The sequence below is a fragment of the Gadus macrocephalus genome, chromosome 15, assembly GCF_031168955.1.
Source record: "Gadus macrocephalus chromosome 15, ASM3116895v1".
In the NCBI taxonomy this organism is placed as follows: domain Eukaryota; kingdom Metazoa; phylum Chordata; class Actinopteri; order Gadiformes; family Gadidae; genus Gadus; species Gadus macrocephalus.
In genome coordinates this window covers 565817-589008 of record NC_082396.1, presented here as the reverse complement: position 1 = coordinate 589008, position 23192 = coordinate 565817, and the positions used below count along the sequence as shown (strand labels likewise).

General features: G+C 47.2%; 2 protein-coding genes across 3 annotated transcripts; both read right to left on the bottom strand.

The window, feature by feature from the left end:
- Positions 1–4152: 4152 nt before the first annotated feature.
- Positions 4153–5897, bottom strand: npm3 (nucleophosmin/nucleoplasmin, 3). The gene is made up of 5 exons (XM_060073145.1): positions 5674–5897; positions 5347–5432; positions 5123–5242; positions 4930–5023; positions 4153–4655 (listed from the first exon to the last, which is right to left on the bottom strand). Exons 1-5 carry the CDS (start codon positions 5753–5755, stop codon positions 4552–4554), a joined length of 486 nt encoding a protein of 161 aa, XP_059929128.1. The 5' UTR covers positions 5756–5897; the 3' UTR covers positions 4153–4551.
- Positions 5898–6119: 222 nt separating this feature from the next.
- Positions 6120–22801, bottom strand: oga (O-GlcNAcase). Of its 2 annotated transcripts, XM_060073140.1 has the most exons (19): positions 22269–22801; positions 21829–21880; positions 21621–21718; positions 21088–21218; positions 19759–19930; positions 19418–19516; positions 18846–19130; positions 17555–17713; positions 16737–16927; positions 16419–16660; positions 16193–16388; positions 15654–15857; positions 14975–15149; positions 11682–11767; positions 10561–10665; positions 9684–9778; positions 8657–8849; positions 8234–8393; positions 6120–8071 (listed from the first exon to the last, which is right to left on the bottom strand). In XM_060073140.1, the coding sequence occupies exons 1-19, from the start codon at positions 22435–22437 to the stop codon at positions 7935–7937; spliced, it is 2949 nt and encodes a 982-aa protein (XP_059929123.1). In that variant the 5' UTR covers positions 22438–22801; the 3' UTR covers positions 6120–7934. The 2 variants fall into 2 exon arrangements, with proteins under 2 accessions (XP_059929123.1, XP_059929122.1); XM_060073139.1 differs by having other exon boundaries at positions 16193–16660.
- Between the last annotated feature and the right edge of the window lie 391 nt (positions 22802–23192).

The following is a 23192-nucleotide window of genomic DNA, read 5'->3' as shown; positions in this document are numbered from 1 at the left end:
CTTCGGTAAGGTACGGGATGATGCACTTGACAGCTGTTCTTAGCCGTGGCAGGTGGGTCCGCAGCAGAGCAACACACCCTTGCCTGAAGCCCTGGCTGTACGTTGGAGACGTGTGTGTGCGTGTGTGTGCGTGTGCGTGTGCGTTGGGAAGCGTCAGCTGTGTTGCAGCTGTTGTTTTCAGGACCTAACCAGTGGAGGGTTGGCTCTCATACTAACAGAGGCCTCTTTCTTTCTTTTCGGTCTCTTTCTTATCCTTCCTTTCTTCTTGTCCTTCTTTCTTCCCCCGTCACTCCCCCCCCCTCCCCAGAGAGATGGGACTGGACATTATTTTATGGTTGACCCCCTGCCCCTGTATGTCCATCATCTGTTACTGTTACAGTCTCTGGACTGAATCTGTTCCTGCCAGTCAGTCAGCGATTGCGTGTTTGGTAAATGATGGTGCATTTATTATGAGGCGAACAGGCTTGCCAATGTTGATTAAAAAGATACGATGTAGCACGCTTAAGCTGTTGCCATAGCAACTTCAGGTTTGGACATAGCTGGTGTTTCACTAATTTTTCCACTCGTTTATCAGAGAGGGAAACAGTATCGAATGCTGATCTATTGTATAATTAATATTTGTATTTATCTTTCAAGGTTATTGGTAAAGGAGCCTTCTTCCACACTAACACAGTTACCACCGATACAGCTGTTAGACTCTGACACAGGATGGGTCCAGGTCTGTTGATGGACACCAGGCGTCCGTCTCCTGGGGGGAGCTGAGGCAGTAACAGGTAGATGATGAAGTGAGGGAGTACATTGACCAGCCGACTGAAAGCGGAAACACTGCAGACGATCTCCCCGCCACGCCGGCCAGACCGAAGACCCCAGAGGTGATGGAGAACTCTCGAAACCAGGTGGGGTTGACGATAATCAGGCATCCATAACTTATGTCTGGAGGGGGTAGATACTAGAGTCTGCTGATGTGTAGCATGTGTTGTGATGCATGTCGGAGCAGGCAGACTCCCACCTGGCACTCGACACAGAGGAACTCTTAAGACTCATGCATTCCACCATTAGTCTGATTTCACCCAGATCCCTCCACAGCCATAACACCGTTCTGCTCCTGGATGAAACACATCCTGCAAGTGTCGTCTGAAACTGGCTTTGATTCCCAATGACCCTAGTCTACCTCTGGGCAGACTAAGCCCTGAGCCAAACCATGTGAGGAGTAATGTCCTATACACAGACATATCAAGTCAAGGAATATCACAGTCAGTCGCTTTGTACAGAAGCGTCTGCTAAAATAGAAAAGAGGACATGAAGCCTATCGCCTGCTGGGAAACCTTAACATTGACAAACCCTGCTTTAGGGAAGCGTTGGAGATCCACATGGGAGAGTGTACCAGATGCTGTTCAGGCTGGTGATCAATAAACAAAGGACATATTGTACGGGAAATGAGGAGGAATTCCTCTTCACGCCCCCGTTTCCCAGGTGTTCTCCTCAGACAGTCATCTATTGAGAGGGAGCTATTTAGCAGAGGCCTTATGACCAACTCTGCACTGTAGTGTGCGTGTGTTTATTAGGAGGGCTCAGGGAGCTGGTTTCACAGCTACGCACGGCGCCCTGACCCCCGCAGGAATCCTCAGACGTCGTCCAAACGTATTGGACCTGACAAGCCAGGCAACGGCCAAGTTGACGAAGCGTACTCACCAAGTCATTATTTGTATCATTATTCTGATTATGTTTAAACCCGCACTGATTGTATGGTATGCATACACATGCGTCTGAAGTGGTATCCGTATCAGAATTTGGTCAGGTTAGAAATGCATGGGGGGGGGAACGAAAATATGAAGGACATCTTCAGAGAAGATGGTTGACTTGGGTCTTTGTTTGAGTTGCTGGAACATTTAATTGTTATGGTCATCCATTTTAGCTACAAGTTGCACCGTCATATCGGACATAAAGTGTAGACCAGATATTGTGATGATCATGTTTTAGAAGGACCACTGAAATAGACTTTATTAAAACATAGTGTATGGTGTCTTGAAACAGATCCACCAGCCGATACGGCCGTTAAAGCTATTACGGTCTAGATGTTCCTGTACCTGGCCCCTCCTGTCCCTTATTTATCTGTCCTTCCCTGGCAGGAGGTGGCATGCAGAGCGCCCTTTTCAGCAGCAGCAGCTTACTGTCTGACATTCCCATGACAGGAGCCTACGTATTATGTTTGTGGGTTATGGTGGCATGGAGATATGATATGGAAGCTTCTTTGTCTCTATCTATAGCAGACTGGGTCCCAACTTGTATATCATATCATGAATACCATCATATCACATAAAACATAATACATACTCTCTTCATGGGAACGTCACACATTCCCAAGGCCCGGCAAGATCCGGCCTTGCCTAGACACGGGAGTCCATATATATATTTTTTTTTAAAGAAAATGGCCTACATTTCCAATGTTGTTGGAAGTATAGTTACAATTTTTTTTACATATATTGAGCATTTTTCTATGCTTTTTGCAGTGTCACCCATTAATGGATTGAAATCTATTATAACTTCTCATTTTCATAAACCGTTTGGTTATCTTTGTTGTTCAAGGCCCAGTTGGCACTATCATGGTGCCATTTCAGCCAGTTCCCTAAACTCAGGCAGTCAAAAAGGTGCTTGTCATTGTTGTCCTCTTGTTCATAGGACTTACCATTAAGATGGCACTTGATGAGAACCACAGCCAGAGAGAGCCTCACCTATTGATCTTACAGCTCCAATGCACCGCAATGAAGCAACGCTGTTGTTCCAAAGACTCCTCATCCTGCTCCCTTAAGGAAAGCTGCCATTAAAGAAATCACACATGTGGTTGTCTCTCCGGTTACCATGGCAGCAAGTTATGAATACCGCTCACATTGTGCGTATAGAAAGAATAGGCTTCCGTTCGGAAGACATTGCATATTTTTTGTCCCATTACAGTCCTGTGACTCCTTAATAAATGTTGTACTATGAGAAAAGAGGATAATTGATTAACCAAACATCACGTGGTCATCTAGGAGTGCCTGCTATCATATGCCTCAGAGATGAGGCAAAAAATCTGCCTGCCATCAATACATTTATTCAGATATACGCTGTGTGTGCTTTCCTATTATTTGTAATCAGTGTGGTGTTATTCATCATGCTATCTCTCAGACCTCAACAGCTTAATCCTCTGGTTCCGTGGCCGTGAAGACTGGAGCCAGGGCAGCGTGGGACTCCATTGTGTCTGAATAAAAGGGACAGCCAACATGGTGCCGTGTGTCTCCTGCTCACAAAGGGCTGTGATCAGAAACACTGCGCGCCGATACGACGTGGGGAAAGTGACCCCGTTCCATCACTGATGCTCCATGACAATCAAGAGGATTATATGATCACTTCTTGGCACCAACTACAACTCGCTCAAACACGCCCGTCTCTCTCTAGAACGCTTTGGCCGAGATCAACCCTCGTTACGCCGTTGTGAAGACAGCCCTGACAAACCTCAGGCTCTCTTTACAGCTAGGCGCGTAGTTATCCTGGATCTAGTGAACCGCCTGTTATAGAACTTCTGGTTGGGGGATAGCAGAGACTGGTCCAGAAAGCAGGAAGGCAAGGGGCGGAGTTAGAGTTTGGCCTTGTTTTCCGTTTTGATACGGATATATTATAACCAAGAAGACTTGTTTTTCGCGTTTGGATAAAGCTTTCCGACTGGGATTTTACGGTGTCGATTTGAAATCTTCATAGACCTTTTTTACAACTGCTGATCGAGTGTGTTGGCCAAAAACACACTTACAGATCCCAGCAACATGGTCCAAAAAAGAAAAGTGGCAAAAGAAAGTGATATCCCCTTTCACTCAGATTTGAGTTTGTCTGCCTTATCCCCACACATCTGGATTTCTGATTACAAAAGTCATTATACTGCTACATTGACAGTAGCCTGCTCTGATAGGAATGGCTATTTACCTTAATAATATGTTGTGTTGCCTAAATTGCTGTTTACGCAGATTTTTTTAATATATATATTAAGTGCGGTATTGTCTTTTGCACAAATCTGATGAAAAAAAAATAGGTCATTTCCAAATGTATCTAACGTTATTAATAAAGATAGAAAATCATTTTAGTATTTCGAATTGAGACAAGGACTTGAGCAGTATGTAACTATTGTACTTTGCATACACATTCGTAAAAATGTGGTTTTATTATCACAATGCTCCTCACACACCCACTATAAAACACCTTTCATTTGATAAAAATCATAACAAAAAACACATGTTCGTCTGAATGAAAAACATTACCTGCCCGCAGTCAAGTACAGCTGGTTGCGAAGTGAGCTCTAAACCAGAGCTGGCATAAGATGGACTGAAGATGGAGGTGATAGGAGAAGGCCAACAGTCCCATAAGGAAACAGGGCTCACAAAACACAGTCCGCCTTCCCCAGACAGTAATCCTTGTTGAAGTTCATAGAAGGAATAAACCCGTTTGAAAGGTAATAAACAACAAGGGGCATGGTATTAATAAAAAAAAGAACGATGACTCTCAGTTCCAAAGACCTGCACGCCACTAGGACTTCTGCTTCTTCTTAGCTGGCATTATGGGGACGATCTCTTCGTCCATCTCCTCGTCATCGTCCTCTTCTTCAGAGTCGGCCTCTGAAGCCTCAGACGCTATGGAGGCAAGGAAGACACAAGATCATAAGTTTGCTTTTACATTCAAGACCAATTTATAACAAACTCTGGATTGTCATCAATAGTTTCTCAAGTTTATTCAGAGTAGCAATTGCAACAGTTTAATTTGACTAGGCAACAACCAAATTGTCATATTTTGAGTAAAGATCATATTCACATTTGCCAACCTCAACACGATGGTGCGTGCGGCCGAATGGGTGCGTGTGTGCAAGAGCATAAATTAGAGTAATGAGAGCGGGTGACAGATGATTACCGATAAGGTGCAAACCGCTAACAGTGACAGGTCCGGTCCCAGCCTTTAGCCGAATGGTTATTGGGGCCTTCAGTTCAAACTCTCCTAGACTTACCTGAAGACAAAGTATTGACATTCAATATTTTGGAAGAATATACATTGAAGATCAATAATGGATGAATAGTAAAACTGTATAAATATATTGTAGAATTACCATAGGCAGGCAGTTGATGTGGAGGTGGGCGATAGGCACTGAAATGGTCTTTCCAAGGTGGTTCTTAGCCGTTACCTCCACTACATTGCTCTCTTCTTTGGCCCCCTCTCCAATGCAAACCTTGAGTGGACAGGCATCGTGTGTTAGTTACCACGAATCACAGTGACAGCTACAAAAGAAGTGTATGGCAGAACAAACTAAACATGTATTAGCAATTCAAATACCGTGCGTAATTCAAGAAAGTGTTCCAAGTCTTCCTCCTCATCCCCTTGGAAAGTGTAAAACGGTACTTTGGAGGAGAGTTCGCAGCCTTTAAAAAATAAAATAATGCAGTTAAGTCACTGTGTGTGGTATGCAGGATATTGTAACGTTTGTCTGAAAGATCATAAACTGTAAATCATGACACGAGTGATTTCGCATCACGTTTAATTTAAGATAAAACATCCTGAGACCGTACATCGGTTTCCGAGGTTCAGACCCCCGACCCACATGTGCGAAACTAAATCAATGCTACGTTAGCTGGTTCCTCGGGCCTTTAGTTCAATACTTACTGAAGAGAAAACTTTCCAGTTTGGGCTGGCTCATAGCCCCGCAGTCTGTGCCGTGTTCGTGATCAAGATCTCCACAAGACATGTTGCCTATAATTATAATGCACACTTTACCTGGACACGCTGTTAGAAAACTAACCCGCTACAGCATGACATGTGCGACGCAGTTTATGACGCCAGAGGGCTTGTCATCACTGTGCGCCAAAGAAAATGTGTTGTGGTTGTTGTCAGTACTGCTACTGCCTCCTGCCAAAGTTTTGCTGTCTGATATCACAAATCGTATGGACTGTCTTGACTCTATTCATAATTCAGATGCAAACATCATTAGACAGAATCGTTTTTGTTCAGTTATGATAAAGTGAGAGCTTCAACGGTCCCATGTGACCTAATAAGGAATGTGCAGATTAAAGTAAAGCTAAGCAAAAGGAAATAAATGGAGTAAACTTAAACAAAGTAACACGTATCTTGGTTTTTTTATTTTTATGGTTCATCTCAACGTAAATATAAATGTTTCATAAATCGATACTTGTACCCCCTCACTCCCCCTACAACACCTTGATCAAAATGTACAATCAAAACCCTTTCCTTCATGTATTTGTCAGCTCTCGGCATGACAGAATATAGAATAGAAAGAACAGTCAGCACAATTTACCCTTAAAACGAGTGTTGCCACCGAGAGAGAGAGAGAGAGAGAAAGAGAGCGAGAGAGAGAGAGATGGTGATTCTCACAACAACTGAGTTGTGAAAGATGGCTGTACAAGTGGCTAACATTACAAGGCCTGCGTTCGCTAAGGAAAAACAGACATTATTATTATGAACAAGTTGTCTATAGATATACAATACAAAATGATAAATTTTCATATTTAATCAGTGTTTATGGACATGTCATGAAGTATTATGGCCACGGAGGCTTGCGGCATGCTGCTTCCCTCTACGCTTGCATGAGCTCACTACAAATGGCTGCCACAGCAAATCCAATACACCTCATGCACATCATAAATGTACACCATAATCAAACATCACATAGGCAGGCAGCTACTGAAGAGGGGATCCCCTTCATCCGGATGAACGCTAGTTATAGTCAAAGTGCTTCTTTAAACCTCTGTTTAAGGATTTCCAAAACAAAACAAGATAAATGGGGAAATACGTTAAGAGTATAAAACGTTAAACAAAGGTACGAAAAGGCATAGGAATATTTTAACGACCGCCCCCCTCCCTGTACAATGAAGTAGGATTAGGTGGGTTTTAATTACCTTATCAATGGCGTGTGTGCAGGCATGACCAAGAGAACACTCACTGAGGTGTGTGTATGCGTGTGTGTTGGTTCAATGTTTGTATGTGCGTGTAATGTTGTAAACAATGTGGAGAGGAATGCAATTAGCAGATGTGATGGGACTGCTCTCTATTACCATGCCAACCAAAGTGTGTTTGGCATGGTACATGGGAACATTTAGTTACAGTGCAACCTAGTGAACGTAGCTCCGATGGCTCACCAGAGCCGCCCGTTGGTTGCATGGTGAGCTGGCTTCTCTCCAGTAAGGACCACTGAACCGTTTCTCTCTAGTCTATAGATTTCAGCTACTGAACTCCTGTAGCTGGCTAAAAATGTTTTTTTTAGAATTTGGAACTCATAATGAAATGCAATTAATCAAAAGCCAAGATAACGAGGGAACCATAACGTATGCTTGAAGCAAAAAACATTCAATAAAAATGGATCATATTTCTATGGAGGGGGTTTTTGCAGGCGAACATATATAATTTGAGCACCGTATTGTGTAAAAGATCAGTAATCTCAGTAGTCTCATTCCTCGTCCTCGGAGGTCTGTCATACAGCGCCTAAGAGGCTGACCATAGACCGGGTCTGCCTTCACAGGGTAAGGCCACGGTCCCAACAGAACCATACGTGAGGACCATGTTGGCTCCTCCCTTTCCTAAATGTGTGCACAGAAGCACAGCGTTGCACTGAAGCAGAGCCGCTCTCCTTCCTACGATGGTTGCATCCCTCCGTGTGGGCGGCAGGCGGACGCTCCGGGGGGCTTCCCAGATACAGAGACGTTGCAATGTGGTGTGTGTGTCGATATCGAGGCGACAATGGATGGGAGTGACCGAGGCCGGTACCTTCAGGGCCCTGTCCACACTGGGCCGGTGGGTCCAGCAGGGCGGCACCAGCCAGGTGGAGCGGCATACGTCATGTGACCCAGTGTGCAGACAGGACGCACGGTGCCGGGGGGGGGGGGGGGGGGGGGCGCGCGGCAGGGGGGGTCTCAGAGGCTGCGGCCCATTAGGATCACGTCTTTGGGGAAGCCCTCCATCTTGGCCACCTCGAAGCAGCCCAGCTTGCTGTAGAAGTCCAGCATGCGCTTGTCCGTCTGCCGCACCTCGCAGAAGGCGCCGTTGGAACCTGTTGGATCAGGACGGCGTTAGGGGGCGGCACCGGGTTCAACCCGGGACGGGAATGGATTTCACACGAGCAACTGGGTGGGAATGTACAAAGACTTGGGGGAGCTCTGAACAGCTAGAGTGCTTGATGTGGACGTGGTGGAAGTGGGGGGTTCCTGCTCACCGTTGGCCTTGAGGGAGGATAACAAACATCCCATCATGCTCTTGGCCACGCTGGGGTCGGTGACCTTGGCGTGAATGTCCACCTTGATGAGCGATGGGAAGTTTGAGAGGAAGGACTCCGGAAGGCCCTCCTCCTCTTCATGGAAGCTCAGCATCATCTTCTACAAGACGAAGAGGGCAGAGGGAGCAGGCATTGAGTTCCCCAGCAGGCCAAGGGGGGTCAAGGTCCACTGAACAAACACGACAATAACAGGACAACTTAAAGAGGATGTAAATTAATAGCATAAGATTGTAATAAACATCTTCAATAAAACGCTGTGTCTCAGAAAGTTAGTTGTTAAAAGAATAAAGCGTGGAGGCAGGCCTGAGGTTCTGCAGGGTTGCTCTAGATACACCAAGGGGGAACTACGACGTGCGCCCTTGCCTCTGCGTCTGAGAGGTCCTTCTCACAGTCCGGCTTGTGGTACTTCTCCTGCATGCAGGGGATCCACGTCAGCTTGCACTTCTTGACGAAGGGCTTGACGTGCTCGGTGCCGATGGCGTAGCCGCAGATGCCCTCCTCGTCCTCGAGCACGAAGCCGTAGTCAGGGCTCAGACTCAGGATCCCGCCCACCAACCTGTGGGAGGACGCAGCGGTGACCACAGCGATCGCACTGACGCTCCCCGGACAAGATTACCTCTACGAGCAACTGGAATTCATCACTACGCGACTGAGAAACATGTGTACAGTTCTGCATGATGGTTAAAGGTTGTATCAGCGATTCTAGACCGTGACATAAATGATCACGTTCATCTGATCTTTCCTCACGTTCTGCTAGCTGCCCGCCCCCCAAGCAGGCCGTCAATGCCACGATATCATACACGGTGCTACCAACCACTCAAACCAAAATAAATACTATTCCAACCAACCACCGACAAGGGGTGGTTGTTGTGGGTTTTGCGCTGCGATCATGATCGTTTTTACTGGATGCACGTAACACGGTAGGGCGGGGCGAGCGGGCTCTGTTTGTCTGGGATCTGGCTTCAAACACCAACAGGAGTGACGTCACCCAACATCGCTGATACAACCTTTAATAATGTAGCATATACCGTCTTCAAATGTCTAAAGGTTTTTTCTTCATAATCATTTCTACTGCTCGTATTTTGTAGATATAATTTTTTTGGTAGTTATTTACATCCTGTACTTTGAAACACCCTAATTGTCCATCATATCTAATTAATCCAATTTAGAGTTATAAAAATAAAGATAGTTTTAATATTTTCCGCTGTGTTTTTGATGCGTGCAGCATACCACCTCACACTTCTTGGAAGTCCCAGACAAAGCAAAATCAAGGTAGAACTGTTTCAAAGGGGAACCCATAGAACAGAAGTAGTGCGTCCAGGGACTGGCCTTTCCCCAGACACAAGGGCAGAGCCACGAAGCATAACCATCGGACGAGAGTTAGTCTTACCGGTCTCCTATGAGATCTGAGTCCTGCTCAGAGAAGGGGACCTCCTCCTCCATCCCTTCAGAGTACATCTCTTTGCAGATTGAGTAGATGGCGGTCTACAAAGAGAGAGAGACGGGCGGCAGGCCCTTTGTTACCACGGTGAGGGTGAACCTACACACTAAGCACAAGCTGAAACGTACGTCCAGAAGTCCAACGATACCTCAGGGCTATTTCAGCCCAACGCAGACAATACGACTTCGGGGACGATTTGGTTGTACTTTATCAGCATAAGAACTTGAATGGTGATAAACAAATCAATAATATTTAACCATCGGACTGAAGTAAGTATTAGTATTTATGATGATTATACCGTGAGCCTTTCACCAGGTTATGGACTTTGGTTGTATTAAAGTGTCCTTGTCTGTATTTTTGCAGTTATTATGTATTGCCATTTGAGTGTACGGCTCACTGATCTGACTGTTGTTGGCACTAGCATGGTCGGCCCCCTGCTGCGATACGAGAGCAAGAACTGACACTTTAATATTCTAGGAGAAAAACAACTGGTAACGGATGGAGAACAGCGATCACAAACCACAGTGTTCAAGAAAGGAGGGAAGGTTGCGTTTCCACGGTAAGGGACTATTAAATAATGAAAACGATATGCTACAACCGTCCCAAGTATTCCCTCTATAAGATAGATGTGTTCCGCTCGTTTGAAGTGGCTAAGAGACGCACAACTGAGGCTGAGAAGAATCAAATCATAACCAAAATTGGAGTCACTACAAAGAATTCAGAGCGCAGCGTGACCAAAGCACAGCAGAGTATCCACGCCATTCTAGTTAAGCCCTAAAAACAAGCACTCTTAAATATGCAAATAGATCATAATAAGAAGTCTTACCTCATCTTTGGGGAAGTACGGCCTTATGGAATAGATTTTGGAGGTTGGCATTGAAGGGGGCGGCTGGAAGAAAAGGTCGTTTGCCCCCTCTATTGGCAACAACCGCTGTGGATATCAAAGCAGAGCTTCAGTTCCCCCGGGACCAGGGGCTGGCCATGGCTCACAGTTCACCTGCTGCTACAGCCCCGTCCCTGTCGGATCACAAGACACTGAGGCAAACAAGTACCGCTTGGTTTGTGATCACATATCAAGGCTCATGTGGGGCGTCATAATTCAGTGTTTCATTCTTGTTTATCCGACAGGGCAGAACTGCAGCAAGGAAAACAAACAACAAATAAGAAGTCGTTCTGGCCGTGTGCAAACAACTTTGTGGGGGACTTATTGTGGTAGGATAAGCAGGTAGTGTTTTGGTCTGAATAGGGCTTCACTGGCTGAAGGAGATGCTTCTTTCCCTTTTGCTAAGACATCGCAAAATAGAGCTGCGCAGGACACTCCTGTTGAGAAAATTAATGATGCGAGCGCAGAGAGAGGAAATGAAAACTCCAGGAACAAACCAGGATTCTGAGAAACTCAGGGGCTTAGCCGAAAAATTGTCATTCACCAGCCGGGCGGCAGATGCGTGTACGACTCTAGAATACGTTTAGTTTGTTTGATCGTGGAGTTTTCCGCTGGCGAACGTGCTTGGCGCTGCGATGCTTAACGCTTGCGCGGGCAAAAGGGTGGGGAGGGGATAATTTTTGCGCTGTGCTTGTCCTGCAAAGAAATGAGATGTCATGAAAATAAAAACCTAGCCATGCTCGCTTGCGACCGCGTGCGCTTGGGAAAAGCAGCATCTCCTTTGGGCCGTTGCTGAAAGAAACTTTAGTTCAATTAGAGGGTGCCAAACACTGGTTCTGTGATAATGTCACCAGAAGTGGGTCGGTCTACCCGTTCATCATTGCCTCACAGGCTGATGAGGTGTGGATCTCATCTTTCCACCCATTCCCAAAACACTACAATCAGCTCACCGTAAACAGACCAAATACGTTCACACCAGCATTATGCACAACACCTTGTTCCTCTTTCGTTGTACACTCATCATGACACTTGTAGCATTACGGTGAAGTCAGTGCGTTGGATACCTGGAACTCTCCTGCTAGACCTCCCCTAAAGGCCCATGGCTCTTGGTCTCCACTAAGGAACTGTGCTGAAGACTGACTACGACACCCTGTTAGGAGCAGAGCCAAGCGGACATCGTTACCACAGGATGGGGGCTCTCTCACACAGATGATCGCGGGGTTGGGTGGGGGGAGATGGAGAGGAAGGGTCATAGGCGTCTAATATTATCAAAGCAAAAAGTGTGGGACTATAGTTTTTTTATTTTCTGATATCAATTTAAAATGTCCAAATCATATACAACGTAAATGTTATTTTCTTCCACTGTCGGGGGTTGAGCAACTAAAGCTTACGTGTCAACGACTTTTCAATCTATGCAACTCAAATGAATTCCAAGTCTATTGATCTACAACCAAATCGATATCTCCTTGTAGGCCTCTGCCACCAATAGGACTAGACAACCATCTGTAGAACCAGAGAGGACCTGGGACGGCCAGTGGTTTGAAGAGATCCGTTTCTATTTTTTGGTTTTTCGCCGGACAACTGAACGTGACAAAAAGCAATGCTATTCCAGATTGAATGGAATCATAGCCTTGCTCGCCATCCGTCTATCAGTGAGGCTGCGTTCAAAGACCGCAGAGTAAGCTGTAGGCTCATCAGAAGCCCAAACGCCACAAGCTGGGCCTAGTGGCTGGTGCATTCCCTCTTCACAGTATGTAAGCTTCAGCTGCCGTCACCCCATATCCCTGGAACCTCGTCTGAAGTCACATTCTTATCTGCCTGATCACATGACCAGGGAGAGATCGTCAACAAACTACGGAGAAGAAGCAGTGTGAGCGAGGGGGAGAAGAGAGGATGACCATCCTCTACAAGGAGGAGGGCCTCCGCCGTAACAATTACAGCGCCGTTGTCTCGCCAGACCTGAGAACACTGCGTTCCGAGGGACGCCCAGCAGCTCCCCAACAGCTTTACCACCCGCTACATGGGCTCGCATAAACTCCCCACAGTTACAATTAGCTTCACCTAGCTGCACGGTGATTGGCCGTCTGCGTTGACCGAATGTGGTGACAAGGGAGCCGGGTCATGTGACCAGACCAAAATAATAATACGCTGCGCGCGGCCACAGCCTCTAACACCGCCGCCGTTACCTAGCAACCTCGGCCTGGCCAATCGAGACACTTTCGTTTGACGAGTCGGCACGACCCAGCGCGTCGATGCACCTACGGGGGGTAACTCAGAGCTTGCTTTCCTCCAGCCATCACCCTCAAGTGGAACCCGCTTAATGCACTTCTGGAGCAGGTAAGCAGATCTGCCTGCATACCCATTCTACATGATTAGTATTATGCAGAAGGCCTACAGCTCCTGGCCCGTTAAGAGGCCCAGGGTCAGACCAATGGTGCCCTGGATAATGGGGCGTGTACGCAGCGCATCACGCCACTCGGAGGAGTGGCGTGGGTTGTGGCTGGATTGGAAAAGCCGGGTGTGAATTCCCTTGAGTAGGTGCATCAAAGGCTGCTGTGCCTTCTCTACACGCCTACTGATGGAAACAAAACACGTGTTACGGATGCTGCCAGAGAGAGAAATCATTTTGGATTAACACTTTAACTTAAAGCTAACAAAACGCTGCGCAAAATGTGACTTCATCCGGGGGGGCGCTTCCTCTCGGCCGAGCCGAACGGTAACATTTGAGTTGATATGACAAATCAAAAAGGAACCCATGTCAAAACAATGAAAGGACAAATGAGACAACGAATGCACTGGGCATTCATCGGCCACTGTCCATCCAATAGCAGAAGAAACTTGTACTGACGGTCCTTCCATCTGTACACGGTGGAGGGAGAAAGCAGTGGAGAATGGTCATTAGTAAGGGTTCTCACGTACAACATGTCCACACGGCCGACTCAGTGCGGGCTGCAGTGCCTCTGAGGGGGGGGTCAGGGGGGAGGGGCGCGCCGGGCGGACGGGGCCGGGGATACCAGTCTTCAGGGGTCAACAACCACTCTTTAAGAGACGACATGGGTCATGGTGTTGCTGGTGATGGGGAGCTAGCTGGGACTGTGACGTGGTTTTGGACCAGGGCGGGTAGGCTGCCTGCTGTGTATTGACGGCTGGGGTCCCCAGCGTTACCCCGTAGCCAGACAGGACAGAAACCTGTGAATGAAACTGTTACGGGGGGACCTACAGGCCATGCTGGTGCCTTCAGACGGCAGAGAACTGCTCCAACAGTGAATGGAGGCTCTGGTAACATCAACGTGATCTAAATGGTGCTCAGACTGTATGAGGGCGGGACCCTTCGCGGGTTGTTGTGTGTGTGCAGCGGTGTGTAGCAGAGTGAGTCTCAGTCTAGATGTGAGGGTGGTTGGTGGTGGTGGTGACGTGTGGTCCAGGGGTTGTATTCATCATCTTGTCTTATAACAAACCAAAAGAGTCCAGCTTCATACAGTCTGAGCGGATCAATACTTTCTTGCATTGCTTTTTATAATTTCTTTTGCTCGTCATGTCTGGCACCAGAATGGCCTTCCATCGGTCGGTTAGTGGAGTCAACTTGGGTTCCAAGCTCGCGTGCGCGTTAGGGCATGAAAGAGCGGGGCGGCGCGGACGTCCCCGCGCCGCCCACCCCTCAGACAGAGATGGGAGCGAGTGGCGTGTCTGTGTGGGGAGCGCAGCAGTAGTGGATCGTTACTGGATACACAGCAAGCAGCCGTCCCTGCAGGCCCAGGCACCCCTCCAGGGGCGCCACGGGGGGGTTTTTTTCTGGGGCGCGACGGGGGTGTGGTGGGGGCAGCAGTGCAAACAGCATTCAGTCAGACAAAGAAATACAAATAAAATAAAATAATAAAATAGGTGTAGGCCAAAGACCAAAACAAATAATGATCCTAATCTTCTACGAGGGGATGTTTGGTTGAATCTTTATCTTTTCTAACGTCCTCTACTTGATAATCGTGTGTGTTAGCGGCTCTTCAGTCTCTGTGTGGTGTACAGGTGCAGGCTGATATATTTATGAGGCATTCTGCACCAATAGTCTGACAATAAAAAAACAACTGCCATCTGGTGCCATCTGATAGCAGTACATGTGTGACAACATATGGACAGAACCCCCCCCCCCCCCCCAGTCTGGGCCTTGGTAGACAGAACTCTTCCAGCTATAGAGCTTGTCTAGTTCTGACTATTAAATAGCTTCTTAATCAATTCAATAGTTCCTGGATGGTTCTCATCATGAAGCACTATCCATGCTAAGTGTGTGTGACTAGTTGACCTGGTGCCGTGGTGGGCCTACTCTGATGGGCGCCTGCTCGGGGACTGACCCTCTCATACATACCTAGCCACTGGACAAAGGACTTGACCATGGAGACGATGCTCTTGATGTCCCACATGTACGTGTAGAGGTCGTACAGGATGGTCCGGTTGGCCGAGTTGGACAGCCGCGTGAACATCTGCATCACTGAGCAGCACATGTCCTCGAACTTCTCCGCCCGGTTCTGCCACTCCATCACCTGGGGAACAACAGGGGGTCACCAACAGGGGGGTCACCAACAGGGGGGTCACCAACAGGGGGTCACCAACAGGGCTCGTAGAAACCTCTGCCCGGCTCTCTTTCCACCCACTGTCGTGACCATAAGCGCGCCCAATACCAATTTATTTACAAAGAGGGGATAAAAGACTAAACCAGAGATGTGACTTTATGCAGCATTTGAACTGTGAACCACCCACCATGGGGTTTTACGTTGAGATAAGCATTCCTGTTTCATCATATGGGCATTAGTACAGCAGGAACGGCGCCAAACCAACTTAAACTAATGGACACACATTCTGTAAGAGGTTCAGTACAGTGCTTCTACGTTAGACAAATACACAACCTCCTCACTGATCCATGTTGTACTGGATGCCAAATGAAGAAAACACTCCACCCAATGGGCAATCCAGGTAGTGCACAGCCACCATTTTGTTTTACTGTAGCCAACAGCATCAAGCTCCCTAGACCACCGAGCTGGACCCACCTTCCCGGGCTCCGTGCCCTTGCAGTTGATACTGACGGTGCTGCTGTTGGCCCTCAGCCAGTTGAACTCCTTCAACATCTGCACGGCCTTGGGCCCGTGCTCGTAGGGCAGGTAGAAGAGCTCTGCCAGCAGGCTCAGGTCCTCCAGCGAGAGGGGTTCCACGGAGAACAGGGGCTTCTCGTCTGCACCGGGCACAAACACGTCCTGGGGGAAGACACAGTCGAGAGGTTAGCCTCCATGGAGATACCGCGCGTAAGGTACAGAAAATGGGTTTGTGTTTAGGATTTCATATTTGTTTATTAATGTAGGCATTTATTGCAAAATGGTTAATCCCTGATTACTGTCTGAGGACCAAATTGCCCATCTGCAAATGATTCAGTTATTCATTCAGTATTTCTTTATTGTCCACCAAGATTAGGAGCAACCTACACCCCTTGTGTCTAAGGATAAACGCCCCTCGGCTCCATAACAGATCTCTCTAGGCTAACGCAGAGCCTCACATCTCCATGAGGAACACATCTGACCCAGACATGAGGTACCTGTTTCAGCAGCTCATCCGTCTGCATCGGGGCGATGTCGCTCCCACAGTCCTCCGGGACGGGCTCCTCCTGGAGGAACTCCTCCTGAATGGACTCCTCCAGTATGGACTCCTCCAGTATGGACTCCTCCGGGACGGACTCCTCCTGGAGGAACTCCTCGTGGATGGACTCCTCGTGGATGGACTCCTCGTGGATGGACTCCTCGTGGATGGACTCCTCATGGATGAACTCCTCCTGGATGAACTCCTCCTGGAGGAACTCTGCTGACGACTTGGAGTCCGGCAGCACCTCCTTGTCCGTGTCCATGGGGCGCAGGTCCTCCGCCATCTTCTCGGCCGTGACGGCCCCGTCGAGCTTGACGTCAGCGTCGGCCTCCACCTCCGCCTCCTCCAGCTTCTCCACCACCGTCTCCATGGGCTCCTCGTCCGAGTCCTTCTTCTCCACCTCCGCCTCCACCTCCACCTCCGCCTGCAGAAACACACATCGGCCGTCAGCGGGGCTCCCCGTCTACACCGGGCCGAGAGGACCAGGGCTGTGACCTCACCTCCTCCAGCTCTATCCGCCGCTTGGCCATGGGGTGTGTGTGTGGGTCGGGGCAGAGCGGGGGCACCACCGGGGACATGATGGGCTGCTGGAACACGGTGGTCACGCTGGTGGCCGAGCACAGGGACGGGGCGCCCAGGGACAACACGTCCAGGACGCTGCTCTTGGCCCCGCTGTGGGGCACCTGTCGGCCTGGAGGCAAACAAGGAGTTTGAGGGTGAGTTTAGCTACGTACACGGGGGTTACAGTGGTCGACTCCCAGCTGAGGGGTACTGGGTTTGATCCCCAATGACCAACACCTTGCTGTAGACACCCGTAAGAAAATATGTCCATCCCTACCTACTTCAAAATGACAGTATGTGAAGGTCCTTCAAAATGGCATTCTCACAGGTTTCCAATGTGTCCTCTTTGAGAAAACCTTTGAAGGTGTCACAGCCAAAACCCCTTCCGTAACATTCATAATACTGCCAATGCAAGGTCTTTTATCAATGAGACATCGGCTTGATCATAACGCATTGCCTCAATCGATGATAGTGACTTCCCAGAAGTGTATTAAGGAATTGTAAAAAATCTTTGGGTTGGATTCAACTTTCACCTCAAGGACCGACTGAAGAGCACTGACTGAAGAGCACTGACTGAAGAGCACTGACTGAAGGGCACTGACTGAAGAGCACTGACTGAAGAGCACTGACTGAAGAGCACCGACTGAAGAGCACTGACTGAAGAGCACTGACTGAAGAGCACTGACTGAAGAAGAGCACTGACTGAAGAGCACTGACTGAAGAGCACTGCATATGATGACCCAGAGGAGGTTCTTACTGTTGTACTGGTGGGGCACTCTGAACTCGCCGAGCCACTCGGTGAGGGCCAGCTTGAGGGCCAGCTGGGGGCTGTAGAGCATGTCCGTCTCCAGCTCCTCATCGCTGCCCTCGTTCTCCAGCTTGATCTGGATGGACACCGTGCTGTCCTCGCCGTCCGCTGGGAGGACCAATCAACAGGCATCTCTGCTTTAGCATCTGACGTGAGGTGCCATTCATGTGGGTTATACTTTAACATCTGACGTGAGGTCCCATTCATGTGGGTTATACTTTAACATCTGACGTGAGGTGCCATTCATGTGGGTTATACTTTAACATCTGACGTGAGGTCCCATTCATGTGGGTTATACTTTAACATCTGACGTGAGGTGCCATTCATGTGGGTTATACTTTAACATCTGACGTGAGGTGCCATTCATGTGGGTTATACTTTAACATCTGACGTGAGGTGCCATTCATGTGGGTTATACTTTAACATACAAAGACGTACATGCATTTCGACGTATTCCCTGCTGACAGTCTGGGGTGGCAGTGCAGAGCGCTAAACACTCAGGACCACTTTTGGGATTCACTTGTTCACATTTCCGGGAAATCATTTACGTAGAGGCACCCCTGCCGCGCCCCCATGTGCCTGGTCAAATCTGCCCGCGCGCGCGCTTCAAGGAAGGTAACCAATCACAACGGAGTTGGGTTGGCAGGAGGGGGGCTAGGGGGCGGAGAAGGACGAAACCGAGCGTTGATAGAGAATGCTGAAAGCGCCCAGATGAGAGGAAGAGTTTCCCGAAAATCTACATCGTTTTTTGTGTATGGTTAAACATGACTATCAATCATTATAACAACGTTTATAGGTCATAAAAGTCGAAAAAGCATAATAGGTCCCCTTTAACATCTAATGGAAGGTCCTATTCATGCTGGTTATACTTTAACATCTGATGGAAGGTCCTATTCATGTGGGTTATACTTTAAAAGGTCCCATGACATGCCTCCAGGTGTGAGTGTGATTAGCCTTACAAGCCGTTTTGAAAATCTCCCCCTTATGACATCACAAGTGGGCGTGTCTAGCTAGACGTGTGCTGGATAGATCGGTCGACCAGCCGACCCAGTGGACTGGAGCAAACGTTGCTCATCTATCTGTCACACATCTAGCTGGACACGCCCACTTGCGATGTCCCATTCATGTGGGTCATACTGAAATAATACTTCATGAGTGGACGACACCGTGGGGAGACATGTGTCAATGGGTGGAAGTCTTTGAACCTCTGTAAGGAACAACAACAGCAGAGGCTACTCACTCATCACCACATCCTTGCGTACGCCGTTCATGTTGGACTTGTACCAGGTGGCCAGGGTGTGGATGGCCACAAAGTTGGACTCGAACTCGCAGTTTGGGTTGGTGAGCACTCCCTTCAGCCTGGGGATGAGCTCTGTGGAGCGGCCCTTGTAGGGGCCCAGGAACAGCCTCTTCTGGTCGTAGTCGTTGGCGTGGATGTTGTCCCAGATCACCGGCGCTCTCCGGAGGATCTTGGACACCTCTTCTATGGACTCCACGGTGATGTCTTTGGATACAACTTTGGGACCTGGAGAAGTGAAACGTCACCCGTTAGCTACATAACATGGTTCTTCCTCGCTACCTTAGGATTACAACCTATTGTAAATAATTCTTTATTAACTTTTGGGCCTTTATGGAAAGGACCGATAAGAGAGACAGGAAAATAGGTTGAAAGAGAGAGGGATTAACATGTGGCAGCGCACCCCCGGTCAGTATCCAACCTGAGTAACTACAAGGGTTAAGACACCGAGACACACATTCTGATGGCATAGCTCGCCATGGTGAAACCTTGAGTGGGGTGTTAATCAGACTCACCTGTCCATAGCACCTCAATGCCAAGCAGAAGCTTCTCTCCTACCGTGTGGAGGTAGGGAGATTGAGAGACATTTGGGTAGCAGAAGGTACCACAGTACTCTGCAAACCATAAAAAAAAACATACATTGGATGAATTGACAAGCACGGCTAAGAAAAATCTAAATTGGAATATCTCCAAAGAATTCAGCATGACCTAGTTCCTAAAAAAAACTTGACAGTTTTAGAAATAGAGAAATATAAAGAATAGTAAAGAGATCTACAGTGTATATACACATTCATACATATAAAAACACGCCCCTGTGACCACCACAGGGGGAATGATATCACAGCCTACTGATTACCTGTGGGACAGAAGAGGAACGTTTCGGGCTCGCCAAGGTACTGGAATATCTCGTTGGTGATGGAGACCTGAGCGTGGGCGTAAGAGCTGAACACCTCTTTGTCCGCGGGGCAGATGTTGTGCTCGATGTCGTCAAAGAGTAAGGCAAAGGACTTGCAGCCAAAGTGCGTAACCTGCAGGTGAGCGGAGTAGATGGAGCTGCATGGTTAATGGCCCAGGTTCACAACGTCTTTAGTATCCCCCGCCTAGATTTAAGGACTTTAAAGTTATTCCCATACTGATATCTAACCAATATAGGTTAGATATCTAATCAATATTGGTTAGATATCAGTTTGTGAATTTCTTATCAAAGTCTTAGTTTGAGTTACAGCGGTATACAGGAATTGATATCACACTGGTTATCCGATCAATAGCAGGCTGAAAGGGGTTATTGGACCATCCCTCCATTTACAAAAATGTGATTCAGCGGGATCCTTTTCCACCAAATGTACAGAAAGAGAAAGTGGACTGAAAATGTGCTGTCAAAGAACTCAGAATCCGCATCCACAGTGAAGTGGAGAAGATACCCGTCACGCATATGATACAACCCCCCGGATTCCTATTTGTGTACTCAAAAAAAAGTAAGGGCTTTCAAATATCCTGCATTCTGATTCTACAGCAGACGCCCACACTCGGCCGCATGGGGAGAACAGCACCACCTCTCTCTACTTCATATGCAGTTCTCGTCTCTTGTCCTTTTGTCTGAAGTTACTTGGCAGAGCGTTCAACGCTTTCATACAGAACTGCTAAACACTCCGATGTACAGGCCTGATATTTAGCATTGGATGCAAAGGGACAGATTAGCATTTGATTTAGATGTTCATAAATAGCAACAAACCAATGCTTAATAAACCCAGAAATCAGGGGTATACAGAGATATTTCAGCACTATTTTCAGCACTGTGAATTTATATTATCAGTTGCTTCTGGCTGGGTAGTCTATGTGGATGCTATTCCTGTTAACAGTGCATCGCAACGCAGGTAGCATCATAATCAAATCACCAAAAATAGTGCCGAATTATCTGCGTGTTTGTAGAAAAACTACAATCTTGTGTGTCGTCCCTTCCCATAAACAGAAGCGAGGCTACTATCACTCTGCAAGTCATAGGAAGGAATCAAACGCATATTTTTTGATTTCTTATTATGCCTTTAAATGCGACCGCATTTAAAGGCCTGATGCTCTTACACAATTTCATAAATGACATAACTGCTTTCTCTTCTATCTGCCCGATTGGACATTCGCATCACATATATGCATCACGTCCACACAATCTTGTAAATAAGAAACATACCTGGTCAAGTTTCCTCTTCAGTGTGGAAACCTCTTTCTGGTTAGAAAAGGTGATGTCGAGCCCTGGGGAAATGGCATAGATGAACTCTATGTTATGCTCCTTGGCAGCGCTGATGAGGGTCATGAGTTGCTCTGGAAGGAGAAACAAGAAAGTAGTTAGGTAAATACAACAACCCACTTGTGAATAAGATAAGAAAAACTTTATGCATGTCACAACAAGTGATTAGAAATTCGCCTTAAAAAAATTATACAAGACGCAATGTATAAGATTGAGCCACTCCCACAAGATCTGCTCACTCAGTGATTGGGAGGGTTTTTTGAGTGTCAGTAGTGAGACTCAAACCAAAACAGAGATACATCTGCAGTATATTTTATGTGTACAATATATAATTTGACCCTAACCCTATTTTATTGATAACATCATTGAAATCGCTATCAATCATCATTAACTACAGATGTTAATTTTAGGCTACAAGCTTTTAGAAATGCAACACCTGGCGACTACAACATGATGTAAACGTCATTCGAACCAACCTGCTTCTTCCACAGAGTACAACTCTCTCCAGAACATTCTGTGTTTGTAGTCATCTTTAGGAGCATAGAGGTATGTGTTCAGACCCCATTTCTGCTGCCTGCACAACATGGACAAGGTAGAAAGATGCCACACATCAACAAAAATAAATCCTCTGTGGCAATGTTTTTCTGTTATGCAGTCCAGCTCTTTGGAAAATAATGAACATACCTCCTGAACAACTCTTTCCTTTGTTCCATTGTCCATGGCCGACCATAAAATCCTATGAAAACAACATTTTATTAGCAAAGGGATCGAGTACATTCCTGTTTAATCTTGGTGGTTACAGAAATCTGCAACATCGCATTAATTATGCCTATCCATTATACTCACTGTCTGTCAGGAGATACGGACTGCACACCTCATCGATAGCCAATTGTTCATGCTTATGGTTAAACTGTACAGGCTTCAAAACACCGACCCCGGTACTGTGTCGTTTCAAACATGTCGATGCGATAGATTGCATCTGTTGTATTGACATGTTTGACAACTTCCATCAGCCCTCCCCAGTCCCCACCCAGTTTGGACGCAGCGGTGCCGTCCACCAGTATCGTGGTCGGTGTCAGGAGCTTACACATGGTAAATGGACCGCTCAATGCTGAACCCATTACCTTCCACCACCCCGCTGATGAATTTCCGATGTCCGTCCGGTTCGACGCAGAGGACCCGCTCCTCCCCGGACTCCGCAGCGGCCTCGGCACCAGCTTCAGTAGACAGGGGGCTGGGGCTCGGCTCGCCCTCCAATGGAGACGTTTCCAACGCCTTATCTTTTTGAACCATGTTTTGTATAATGTTCTCAATATGAATGCATATGTCAACCCAACGGAGAGGAAGGGGTTTGGACGAAAGGTGTCCTCAAGGGATGGTTTCGTACACAGCAGACGAGTTAACGAGGTTAGATCAGCGCCCGTGTCGTGATGTTAGTAGACCTGTCCGACCTTGTCGATGAATGTAGAAGTGTCTGCAGTTGTGTCACGATGATTATCTGCATGTAGTGTGGAACATTGTTCATACAACCCTGTCGGCATACAAGATAAGCTATTTTCAAATCAGACGCTTGGCTTCTTTCTTGTGTAGCTCCTGAAATTGTCGTCCCTTCCTGTTTACACCGATTGCGCATGCTCACAATACTAGCTGGAACCGGTCAGAACTAGTTCTGGACTGCACTATCCACAACATGGACTGTACTATCGCGAGATGTTGAACTGGAAAATCGTTTCGCATCACTGATCAAAATATATAAAAATTAACTTATGTCAACTAACAACCCAAAAAAAAAAATTGTGTAGTTTACAGGTGCTTAATATTTTACAACGTGCGAGAGCATCACAAATATCTACAGATCATGACAGCCTTATCTTAACGTTTTAAGCACTCATTGGACTTTTTATAACTTCTTAAATACGTTGAATTGACAAAAAAAGAAATGCCAACGATTCTTAAACTAAACACTGGGAGGCACCAAACCCAATTTTTCTTTACAGAACAATTAAATTAGATCTTCGTGAGAACAGCTTTTGATTAACATGCAAGCT

Coding starts and splice junctions, on each gene's coding strand:
- npm3 (XM_060073145.1), bottom strand. CDS start 5,755: ATGTCTTGTGGAGATCTTGATCACGAACACGGCACAGACTGCGGGGCT. Junction 5,243..5,346: donor ACTTTCTTGAATTACGCACG/GTATTTGAATTG, acceptor TGTCCACTCAAG/GTTTGCATTGGAGAGGGGGC. Junction 4,656..4,929: donor TAGCGGTTTGCACCTTATCG/GTAATCATCTGT, acceptor TTGCCTCCATAG/CGTCTGAGGCTTCAGAGGCC.
- oga (XM_060073139.1), bottom strand. CDS start 22,437: ATGGTTCAAAAAGATAAGGCGTTGGAAACGTCTCCATTGGAGGGCGAG. Junction 15,858..16,192: donor CGGATGAGCTGCTGAAACAG/GTACCTCATGTC, acceptor GTCTTCCCCCAG/GACGTGTTTGTGCCCGGTGC. Junction 9,779..10,560: donor CGTACTTCCCCAAAGATGAG/GTAAGACTTCTT, acceptor CTCTCTTTGTAG/ACCGCCATCTACTCAATCTG.